Consider the following 13093-nt stretch of genomic DNA (forward strand, 5'->3'; position numbering starts at 1 on the left):
CAACATAATTTACTTTTGCATAATTATCAGATAAATGGATACAATTATGCAAAATTAATCATTACACTAAAAAGAAGCATTGCAAACTATCAAGACAGATCCTGTACAACTCCAAATAATTAATTTAGAAATTATTTGAATAAAAACAATGACTGTGCTCCGATCTACACAGCATGCATGCTGAGCAATCACTGATTCCGTGCTGCAATTTGCAGTTTTGCATGTTTCTCTCTTTGGGCCATATTTTGAAAGCTGTCTTGATACTGACTAGAAAATTTTCAAGGACTTACCATCTACTGAAGGAAGTACTGTCCACCTCATTGCCAGAACCAAAGCCAGTGGGGAGCCAAAGAGGAAGAAGTCAGAGACATCAAAATCAAATCGTCCTGGATTTCCATCTAATAAGTTAGTGCTACTTGTCCTTTGTAAATCAGGGTCATCATTTAATGCACTGGAGTGACTTCTGTTTAAATAAAAATAACATTATTAAAACCAATGCATTAATCTTATAGGAAATAATTTAAGTTTAACATGCTTTAATTTAAATGTGTTTTATTCATTCATAGAATGTGGCTGTCACTAGCTAAGCCAGCATTTATAGCCCATCTCTAACAGCCCAAAACTCGGGTCAACCACATTGTTATGGGTTTGGAGTCAATCACATACCAGCCCAGGTAAGGATGGCAGATTTCCTTCCCTAAAGAACATTACTGAACCTAATGGGATTTTACAATAAGTTGATGGTGGTTACATGGTTGACATTAGCTATTTGTTTCATTCCAGATTTTTTTGTATTATATTCAAATATCATCATCAGCCGAGGTGGGATGTGAACCCATGTCCTCAGAAACATTAGCCAGATGTTCTGAACTGCCAGCCAAATGACGTTATGCCATTGCCTGCCCGAAATTTCAGATCTATATTTTTCCAAATTCTGAATTTCACTGAAACCTCTCAGTCTTTTTGAATTTTAATTGAATTATTGGTAGCCATATAATACAATGGACTGAAGTTTCACATTTTTAGACAAAGTACTTCTTTATTCAAATGGTACTCATACTAACCAATCTGCCATGGCTCACAACAGCTTCTCATGCAATCTTCCACTCTTCGCCTCCTTATTTATGCATCTGGGCTCCAGGGTACCCACCCACACATCAAGTGAGGTGGAAGTGTTTGCTGTTCCTGGGACCTTCCAGCATTCACACCACTTAAGCCATATTTAAAGCATAGCTGCACACCTCTTCAGATGCTGCACACCAGGAACTGGTTTTTATACTCCATGGTCCTCAGCCATTCCCACTGACGACCCAAATCAGAAAAGGAAATTTGTTCATAGACAAAGACGTGAAAATGCTGGTGCAGTGCAAAGGCAGTGCTGTATCCTGTTGACTAGCGAAGGAGTACAGGCCACCAGACCCATTCAGTCTTGACTGAGAAAAGAGCCCAGGTGACAGACATGTCCTGGGTGAAGTGCATTGGCCCAGCAGTGCAGGAAGAAGGTTAATGATCTGTGTTCTGCAAGGCTAAGTGCTATGCTCTTCTCTCTGATACCTCACACTTGCTGGACCACTACTCAGGCTAACTCTGCCACTGCACACACTCTCATCAAAGCATATTGCCTTCAACTCTCACTGTTGCATGCAACATGTCCATTCAACAACTCTCATCCATGGGGTCTTATCTTCTTAAATAGCCTAATGTGTGGTACCTTACCAATTGCCATCTGAAAATCCAAATACATTACATCACTGCTTCCCCTTTATCTATATGCTCGGTACCTCAAAGAATTCTAGTAAATGTGTCAGGCATTATTTCCTTTCCTTGAAGCCATGCCAACTCTATTTAACCATATTATGTATCTCTAAATGCTCTCTGCTATTACATACTTTTTTCCAATAACATTAAGCTAATGCAGGGTTGAATGAAGGGTCAGAGAAGCAAACACATAATTGCTGACACCAGGTAATCACTCCAAGTTTTACGATTCTGTGTTGTTGTGTATCTCAAAGTCCGCCTTGGAGGAAGCTTACCTGAAGACTGGAGGCTGAATGCCCTTGACCGCTGAAGTGTTCCCTGACTGGGTGAGAACATCCCTGTCTGGCGAATGTTGCGCAGTGTCCATTCATCCATTGTCGAAGCGTCTGCATGGTTTTGCCAATATACCATGCCTCGGGGCATCGTCACTTGCAGCTTATAAGATAGACAACATTGGCAGAGTCACATCAGTATCTGCCGTGCACATGGTGGGTGGTGTTCCCACGTGATGGTAGTATCCATATCAAAGATCTGACATGTCTTGCAGAGGTTACCATGACAGGGTTGTGTGGTGTTGTGGTCGATGTTGTCCTGAAGGCTGGGTAGTTTGCTGCAAACAATGGTCTGTTTAAGGTTTAGCAGTTGTTTGAAGGTGAGAAGTGGAGGTGTAGGGAAGATCTTGGCAAGATGTTTGTCGTCATCGATGACATGTTGAAGGCTGCAAAGAACATGACGTAGTCTCTCCATTCTGGGAAAGTACTGGATGAAGAAGGGTACTCTATTGGTCATATCCTGTATCTGTCTTCTGAGGAGGTCGTTGAGGTTTATCGCTGTGGCATGTCAGAACTGGCAATCGATGAATTGAGCTTCGTATCCCATTCTTACGAGGGCATCCTTCAAAACCTTTAGGTGTCCATTGCGTTCCTCTTCATCTGAGCTGAGCTTGTGTATGTGCAGGGCTTGTCTGTATGGGTAGCTTTTTTAACATGTTCAGGGTGGAAGCTAGACTCACCAAGCAGAGACTGATAGCCAAGCTCTGTACCCACAAAGACAGCCTCAACCGTGATCTTGGGTTCATGACCCCATCACACTGTTCTGTGTCTGTAATATCTTCCTTATTGTCTTGTTTTGACACCATCACCTTGATAAATTGTTTACTCACCATCTAACACTCTTGGTCACCTGCAGGGGCTTATTATCTGACACTCCACTCACACCAGTTGTATGATCTTTTCATCTCTTAGTCCTTGACCTCTCTGCCTATGAACTTGGGGTCTGTGTGCTCTTCTCTCTCACTGCACCTGACAAAGGGGCTGCGCTCTGAAAGCTTATGATTTCAAATAAGCCTGTTGGACTATAACCTGGTGTTGTGTGACTTCTGATTTTGTCCACCCCAGTCCATCCCCAGCATCTCTACATCACGATTACCATCAACACCACTTCCAGAGAACAGTATTATCTACAATAGTGTAAATAAAAGAGCTCGCAGAAACTCACTAGATCTAGTCAGCAGTGACTCATTGGAAACCATTACAGGCTACAAAGCACCAGAACAGACAAGGATAGCTATTTCTCCAATGCACAGAATAAATCCCCAAGCCACAAAATTCTGGAAATATGAACTAGTTCAGTGGAAAGTGGTTTCACATTGGTTTAAGAAATCAATTTTAGGAAGCTTCTTAGAAGTGGTAAGAGAGTAACAAGGCAGAGACACTGAAAAAGCGTATAGCATTAAAATAGATCTATTCCTCAAAGTAGAGTGGAAAAAAGGATGCCAGATCGAAGAGTTGAAGATGATGGTTGACAAATAGACTTGGACAGAAAGTCCAGGAAATAACTTGTAGGTGAGGACAAGGGTCTTCCAGCTGATTCTCTGAAGCTGTGTTGTTAGCAGAATCCAGAAAGTATTGGATCATAGGGATACTCCTGAAGCTGAAGCTGATGTTTTATTTAGGGCCAATGTGGATCCAGCAAAAATATCACAATTGAAATTCAGTGTTAAGGTTGTGAAGCATAAGCACTGGCATAGAAACAATGGACATGATGGCCTTTTTATGTGCTGCAAAATTCCATTAAAAGAGTCTCAACAACAGAAGGCAAGACATAATGACTGAAGCAGGTAATTTTCTTTATTGATCAGAACACCAAACTTCCATACTCTGCTGTTTAAGGGAACAGCTGTTTGCGAAGTTGGCTTCATTGTTTTTTTCAATATGAAATGTTAAAATTGAGTCATGTGTCAGACAGATGGGCAATGAAGGAGTACAGCAGAGCTAACTGTTATCAGTGCACATAACAGAAGCAGACAAATTGTTTTACTGAGGGATGACTGTGAATGATAAACAGGGGACCCAGATGAAGCTCAATGGTATATTATGTGCGACTGTGAAGACTAATGGTGTGGTTTAATGAAAAAATATAAATGGATAAGAAGCCTGATTGGAGGCCTTTAGACTTGTTTAGTAAAATAAATGGGAAGCCAGAAATTACCCACATGTGGGAGAGATTGAAACCTCCTCCAAATGTAAAACCTAATCTCCCCCAAAAGTAAAACTTTTACAGGCTTATCTTATTCAAAATGCCTTTGTTGTTCAGCATCTTTTAACATTGTCACACCAAAGAAGTTTGCTACTTTCTGCAAACCATTGTCGGATATTATTTTATACAGTGAAGATTTAAAACCTTTTGAGGTAAAACAACAGGACATTGTAAGGTACACATGATACATGTAATAAGTCATAATTCAAGTGCTGAAAACCCAAAGGCCTTCTGCAAATGTATGCCATAATTCTAGAAACAGTGCATAGGAAAAGACAGGAAATAGGCAAGGATTGAGTGATACCAAACTCCATCTTAAATTCTGGATTACGATGGAGACTTGTCAGAGGTAGACCCTCTGCCCATCCCATACAGCACTGTCAGCATGGATGGGGTTTGGGCTGGGAGTGGGGATTGCCCATTCTGGCAGTTCCCATCAGTGGAGCTCAGTGCATCGTTTACGGTAATGTATCTGGCAAAATCAGGTACGTGAGGACAACGAAGACTGTGTGAGTCCCTTCCAGGATACTAAGTTGCAACTGTGGTCTGCAACAGGAAGAATAGCCAAGTAGTTCATCATGAATTAAATAAGGCCCCTTGAGGATGCTGTTATACGAAAATCTCTAATTTACTTTTGATCCTGGATTTGATGCTCTCTGCCTGGTTAACACATGTTGAGAGACAATTTGTGGCTTCTTCAGCCTGTGTATCCATGGATGTTTCTCTATGGCAGGGCTATCTGCCAGTGGTCTTCAAGTGGCCTCTTCCTGGTTCTATAAATTTTGACAGAATCAGCATCTGACATTCTGCACAGTTTTACCTTACAGTCGTATCTATGGATTCGCAGTTCTCCAAAATTTAATTAAAGGTTTGGCTGCAGTCAGAGTTCATAATAAACAGAGAACTGAATATAATAAATTGGTCAATTCTATTAAGCAAACTGCACATATTTAAAGAAATTGGAGTCTAAAGAAGCATGATTAGGAAGAAACGATAACCCCTCATACAAGTTGTACATTTTGGATTTCCCATTCCATTCCGAGCATAATAAATTGTGCCTTTATTTCTCTTTTAACTGTTAAAATGACTTGTAATTGTTTCAGTGGATTCATTAGTAAAAACTTGAAATTTACTTCTGTGATATTTAGCGTAAGTATTTGATCAATTATCTGCCTGTAGCATTATACTTCTGAACTGTCATTTTAATATTGAAAGATGGTGAAAACGCAAGAGCTAGTGAAACTTTAATGTTGAATGGATTTTAATAAAGGTTTGTGGAAAAGAATATCAGAAAATTATTTTATATAAATGGAGTTTGAAGTTAATATTTAAAATTCCATAATATATCATAGTTCTAATAATTGATCTATCACTCTTCTTGCTGTTAAATCTCATTCACATAATCGCAATGTTAGACAAGGACATCAACTTTCTCTGGTTAGAAAAAAATCACATTAGAGTTAATAATAATATTAATACGACAATGCAGAAATTATGGACTGGATTTTCAACAGACCAAGAAGACACCTTGAGCCTTTAAAAATGGTGCATGGGACTCAAATGTGGAAATCCCACCCCCAGTTCCAACTGATTGTCGCTGGTAGGGGAAAGTGGGTGGGAAGTGATCTACAAAGGAGGATTTTGTTCATCTCCACATAGCTCCTGAGGTCTGTCTGTGTTGCATATTGGTTGAGTTGGTATTGAGCTGGAATGGTGAGTTTTGAGAGGCCAGAAATGTGTTGGTGCTGGGTTAGGGTGTGAGGGCTAGAGGACATAAAATCTTCTAACTAGCCCACCACAACACTGGCCCAACCTTCATAAGACCATAAGATATAGGAGCAGAATTAGGCCATTCGGCCCATCGCATCTGCTCTGCCATTCTATCATGGCTATGTTTCTCCACCCCATTTTCCTGCCTTCTCCCTGTAACACTTAATCCCCTTACTAATCAATAACCTGTCTATCTCTTTCATAAGTATACTTAATGACTTGGCCTCCACAACACTCTGTAGCAATGAGTTCTGCAGATTAACGACACTCTTCCTGAAAAAATCCTCCTCATCTCCTTTCTAAAGGGTCGTGCCCTCAGGTCCGAGTCTCTCCTACTAGCGGAAACATCTTCTCCAAGTCCACTCTATCCAGGCCTCTCAGAATTCTAAAAGCTTCAATGAAATTCCCTGTCATCCTTCTAAATTCCATTGAGCACAGACTCAAGGTCCTCAACCACTCCTCATATGAAAAGTCCTTCATTCCCAGGATCATTCTTGTAAACCTCCTCTGGACCCCCTCCAATGCTAACACATCCTTCCTTAGATACAGCGCCTAAAACCGCTCAACAATAATCCAAATGTGGTCTGAACAGAGCCTTATATAACCTCAGCAGACCATTTCTGTTCTTGTATGCTAGCCATCTTGAAATGAATGCTAACATCACATTTGTCTTCCTAACTGCCCCAACAGAACCTGCATGTTAACCTTAAGAGAATCCTGAACTAAGACTCCCAAGTTCCTTTGTGTTTTAGATTTCTGAACCCTTTCTCCATTTAGAAAATATCTATGCCTCTATTCTTCCTACTGAAGCGCATAATCTCACACTTTCCCATATGGTATTCCATCTGCCATTTCTTTGAACACTCTCCTAGCCTGTCCAAGTCTTTCTGCAGCTTTCCCACTTCCTCAACACTACCTGTCCCTCTACCTATCTTTGTATCATCTGCAAACTTGGCAATAATGCCCTCAGTTTCTTCATTCAGCTCATTAATACACAACATGAATAGCTGTGGTCCCAACATGGACTGCTGCGGAACTCCACTGGTCACCAGCTGCCATCCTGAAAAAGACCCCTTATCCCTACATTCTGCCTTCTGCCAGTCAGCTACTCCTCTATCCATCCCAATACCTTGCTGCTAACACCATGAGCTCTTATCTGATTTACCAGCCTCCTGTGCGGCACATTTACAAGGGCCTCCCGGAAATCTAAATAGATCACATCCACTGGTTTTCTTTTGCCTAGCTTGCTTGTTACATCCTCAAAGGATTGTAACAGCTTTGGCAAGCATGACCTCCCCTTGACGAAGCTGTGTTTACTCAGCCTCGTCTTACCATGCACTTCTCAGTACTCCACAATCTCATCCTTAATCACGGACTCTAAAATCTTACCAGTGACTAAGATCAGGCTAAACCGCCAAAAGTTTCCTGACTTCTGCTTCCTTCCCTTCTTAAACAGGGGGAGGGTATACATTAGCCATTTTTCAGTTCTCTGGGAACTTTCCTGACTCCAATGATTCCTGAATAATCACTAGAAATACCTCCGCCATCTCCTCAGCTATTTCCTTCAGAACTCCGGGGTGTAGTGCATCTGGTCTGCATTTATCCTCCTTCAGACCTTTTCAGTTTCCCCAGCACCTTTTTCTTAGTTATGGCCACTACACTCACCTTTACCTCCTGATTCTCTTGAAGTTCTGGTATGCTGTTGGTGTCTTCCACTATGAAAACTAATGCAAAATAACTATTCAGTTCCTCCACCATATCTTTGTTCCCCATTACTAATTTTCCAGCAGTTCAATATCCACTCTTGCCTCTCTCTTACCTTTTAGATATCTGAAAAAGACTCATAATTTTCTTTTATATTACTAGTGAGCTTACTCTCATATTTTATCTTCTCTCTTGTTATTGCTTTTTTAATTATCCTCTGCTGGTTTTTAAAGGCTTGCCAATCTTCTGACTTTCCACTAATCTTTACCACATTGTGTGTTTTAACTTTTGCTTTTATTCTATCCCTGATTTCCCTTGTCAGCCATAGTTGCCTCATCCTCCACTTAGTATGTTTCTTCTTCCTTGGGATGAATTTCTGCTGTGCTTCCCAAATTACCCCTGGAAACCCTTGATATTGCTACTCCACCGCCTTTCCTGCTAAGCTCCACCTCTAATCAATTCTAACCAGCTCCTCCCTCTTGCTTTTGTAGTTATCTCTATCAATTGTTATACTGTTACATCTGGTTCCAGCTTCTCCCTCTAAAACTGCAGAGTGAATTCTATCTTATTATGGTCAATGCCTCCTAGGGGTTACTTCACCTTAAGTCCCCTAATCAAGTCTGCCTCATTACACATCACGAAATCCAGAATTGCCTAGAATCTAGAATAGCCCCAATGGGATCTATCACAGTCTTCTCCAAAAAAAAATTTCATAGACATTCCACAAATTCCTTTTCCTGAGATTTGCTACCAACCTGACTTTCCCAGTCCACCTGCATATTGAAGTCCCCCATGATTGTTGTGATAGTGCCTTTCTTACCTGCCTTTTCTATCTCCTAATTTATTTTGCTTCCCCATATCCTGACCACTGCTGGGAGGCCTGTACACAACTCCCACCAGTGTCCTTTCTCCTTTGCGGTTCCTCAATACCACCCACACAGATTTTATGCCATCCGACTCTTTGTCACTTCTTGCTACAGATTTCATTGCATTTCTTACTAACAAAGCAACCCCACTTCCTCTGCCCATCTGCCTGTCCCTTCAATTGGATATGTATCTCCGGATATTTAATTCACAGTCCTGATCCCTCGCAGCCACATCTCTGCTACAAGCTCATTCACCTCGTTTTGTAAATTTATGCATTTAGGCACAACATCCTCAGTCCTGTATTGACTGTCCTCCTTCGCATAGCTGTCCCTTTATCTGCTGTGCCTGACGTTTGATTTCTGACCCTTTCCATTCTCTCTGTCCTATTACTTGGTCTGGAAACTTTAATAATCTCGGGTGAGTCCTCCCCATTTTTAACTTTTTTCACAACTTTCCATGCAACTGAATCCACACCCCCACTATTTAGTTTAAAGCCCTATCCACAGCCCTAGTTATATGATTTGCTAGGAATCTGGACCCAGCATGATTCAGGTGGCACCCATTCCATCAGAACAGCACCCTCCTTCCCCAGTGCTGATGTCAACATCCCATGAATTCGAACCCATTTCTCCACAACAATCGTTGAGCCATACGTTTACCTCTTTATACATGTTGATCCTTTGCGAATTTGCTCATGGCTCAGGTAGTAATTCAGAGATTATTACCTTTTTGGTCCTGATTTTTAGTTTAGCTCCTAGCTGCTCACATTCCCCGGGCAATACATCTTTCCTCTTTCTATCTATATCGTTGGCACCTACACGTAACATGACAACTGGATCTTTCCCTTTCCACTCTAAGTTCCTGCGTAGCCCAGACAATACATCCTGAACTATCATACTAAGATGTACTTCCAGGGTTCAGCAGGTGCCTGAAATGAAAACTTCGCAATCTGGGGCTCATTTCACCCCATTGTTCAGGAACAGGAGCAACCCATTTTCATAGCCAAAAGTCAACTGTGTGACTGGCGTGATTCCTTAAAGTTCTATTGGTCTTTTTAAATTGCCTGGTCAGAAAAAAAGTACTGGGAACTTTCTGAATGGTAACGCACACATTGAGCAGTCCAAAGATTCTGTTCAGTCTTTATATAAAAAAGGTAGAGTTTCTATAATCCTACTAGATCACAGAATGGCTCTAACATCAGAGAGAGGTGACTGGAGGTGGTTTAACCTGAGGGTCACCTTACCTCTGACAATGAGAGAGTTTGAGAAGGAGAATCCTTCACGGTACCTTTAGCTGGTGCTGGAATTGAAACCGTGCTGTTGGCGTCACTCTACGTTGCAAACCAGCTGTCCAGTTAAGCAAGTTAACCAACCCTCTTTATGCTTGATATGTCATAACACAAAATCTAAAAAAGCATCAAGAGAGTTTGAGCCAGTTCACCAAAGCTATACATTCTCAACTCCAGCATGTTCATTTTATTGTCAAAGTATAATTTTCTATCTTAGCTACAATAATTATTGGATTGACATCTAAACATCCTAATACACACACTGTTGCTCTCTGGATTTGTACCTCCACCTTTTTAATGCCTGTATTCTCCAATAATCATTAGTTCAGTTTTGTAGTAAATCAAATGTATGCACCAGTTAATTGATTAAAATTAATGGATGATACTGAGTAATATAGCATAATACACCAGAGGGGAAGTAGGATTCTTATCAATGTTCCTGCATGTATTGAGTTCCTGATCTCTCCTAAGCTGGCTGGAAAAGGTACTGAATAAAAATAATCAGGCGAATATAGTTCTGAATCATTTTCCAGCTTTCATTGCAGATCTGCTTTGCAAACAATGGAGCAGAACCAAAAGACCACAAGAAGTTGGTTCTTAGGTCTCGCGAATGTAATCAGGTTGAACTAACGGCCTTTGTGTGTTTCTACAGGCAACTTATCCTAGAGAAGGCTTCACCTTCCAGCCATTTGCTTGGCTGAAAGTCTCACTTGGTCAACTCCCAGAAGGTGGGATTAGTTCTAATTGGGAAGATGGGCTGGAGAGGACAGACATGCAGAAACATGGAATTGTTACAGTGCAGAATTAGGCCATTCAGCTCATTATGTTGACACTGGCTATCTGATTATTTTGTCTTAGGGCCAAACTCCTGTCTTTTCCCCATAACTCTTTGCATTGCCTCTATTTAAATAATTACTAAATGCTTTCTTGAATGCCTCAATTGATCCTATCTTCATTGTACTTCCAGGCAGTGCATTCCAAGTCCTGACCACTCACTGTGTGGAAAATGTTTTCTTTGCATTTGCTTCTTGCGCAAAATACTTCAAATATGTGCCCTCGGTTCATGATCCTTTAGTGATGTTAATTGGGCTATTAATACTGGTAATATCCGTGCAACATAAGCAGCTTTGATTATCGCAACAGAGCACTAGGATGAGAAATAAAGACTTACATACAGTGTGTAGCAAAGAAAACCATGTTGACCCGACCCATCCACGCTAACATTTATGCTACACTCAAACCTTCTCCTATCCTCCTCATTGATCTTTATAGGCATAACTCCTAATTCCTTTCTCCCTTGTTTCACCTATCTTTTGTTAAATCCACCACACGGTTTCTCCCTACTTACTCTGTCCAAAACCCTACTGTTTTCAAAAATTTCTATGAATTCCACACTCAGCCTTCACGTCTCCAAGAAAGGCAGTGCCAATTCTTAAATCTTTCCTCACAACTGAAGTTACTCATCCTGGAAACATTCTAGTAAATGTTTCCAGTGCATTCACATCTTTCCTAAAGTGTGGTGCCCAGAACGGAACACAATTTGCTAGCAGAAGTTTAACCAGTGTCTTTTTAGTTTCAGCATAATCTCCCTGCTTTTGTATCCTATACTAATATTAATGAAGATTAGATGCAATATGCTTTATTAACAGCTCTCTTGACCTGTCTTGCCACTTTTAATGACTAATGCACATACACACCTGGGTGTCTGTGCTTCTGCAAAGCCTTTAGAATAATACTCTTTATTTCATAATGTTTCTCTATGTTCTTTGTATCAAAAGTGCATCAGCTCACATTTCTCCACTTTGGACTTTATCTGCTACCAATCACCCATACCACCAACTTATCAATGTCTTTTTGAAATCCCGCATTTTAAAAATATAATTCACGGGATGTGGGTGTTGTTGGCATAGCCAGTATTTATTACCCATCCCTAATTGCCCAGAGGGCAGTCAAGAGTCAACTGTGTTGTAGTATAGGACAGACCAGGTAAGGATGGTAGATTTGCTTTCCTAAAGATATTCATGAACCAGATGTGTTTTTCCTGACAATTGACAATGGTTTCATGGTCTAATTCCAGATTTTTTATTGAATTCAAATTCCACCATCTGCCATTGAACTCTAGTCCCAACAACATGACCTGGCCCTCTGGATTAATAGCCTAGCAATAACAGAGCAATAATGAAGACTAGATGCAATATGCTTTACTAACAGTTCTCTTGACCTGTCTTGCCACCTTAAATGACTAATGCACATACACACCTGGGTCTCTCTGCTTCTGCAAACCCTTTAGAATAGCAATAATGAAGACTAGATGCAATATGCAATATACCCTAGAGCATCACCTTCCCTGCTCCTCACAATTTTAAAATTTCTTCTAAGTTTCACATCATCCACAAACTTTGAAATTATCGTCTGCATACCAAAATCTAGATTATTTACATATATCAGGAAACTAAGGGTCTTAATACTGACAAACCTTCCACCAGATACCATGCTCCAGCCCAAAAAATACCAATTGATTATTACTCCCTATGTCCTATCTGTCAGCCAGTTTTGTACCCCTGTTGCTATTGTCCCTTTTATTCCACGACTTATCATTTTCCTCACAAGTGTATTGTGCGGCAATGTATCCTTTACAACTACACATAACAATATTGCATTCATCGATCCTCTCCGTTACCTTTTCAAAGAACTCCAGCAGGTTAATTAGACTTGATTTTCCTTTAGGAAATCCATGCTGACTCTTCTGAATTAACCCATTATTTTTTCCATGTTACTACTAGTCCTATCTCAAATAATTGCTTCTAGAAGTTTCCCCACCACTGAAGTTAAAATAACTGGTCTGCAATTACTGTGCCAGTCTTTACCTTTTTGAATAAGAGTGTAATGTTTACATTTCTCCAATCCACCAGCATCCCATATAAATCTGGGTAACATTGAAAGATAATTGCCAGTGCTTCTGAAATTTTCACTCTTACTTCCTTCAATATCCCTGCATACGTTTATCTGGCCACGGTGTCTGAGCGACTTAAATACCAATAATTTATCCCGTATTTACTCTTTATTATTTTTAAACTCTTCTATTGACTGAGTTTTCTCCTCAGTCATCATGGCCTGGTCAGCATCTGCCTCACAGGTAAAGACAGATGCAAAGTATTCGTAGAGTCA

The 13093-nt window shown here is 40.5% G+C and overlaps 1 protein-coding gene across 1 annotated transcript in view; it reads right to left on the reverse strand.

Annotated features, from left to right (window-relative positions):
- Positions 1 to 13093, reverse strand: part of pitpnm3 (PITPNM family member 3) — a 128207-nt gene that overhangs the window by 94428 nt on the left and 20686 nt on the right. The window contains exon 5 of the mRNA XM_048612362.1: positions 291 to 463. Within this exon, the coding sequence (XP_048468319.1) occupies positions 291 to 463 (173 nt within the window). The remainder of the gene's footprint in view (positions 1 to 290; positions 464 to 13093) is intronic.

Source organism: Rhincodon typus, chromosome 26, assembly GCF_021869965.1.
Source record: "Rhincodon typus isolate 14 chromosome 26, sRhiTyp1.1, whole genome shotgun sequence".
Lineage (NCBI taxonomy): Eukaryota > Metazoa > Chordata > Chondrichthyes > Orectolobiformes > Rhincodontidae > Rhincodon > Rhincodon typus.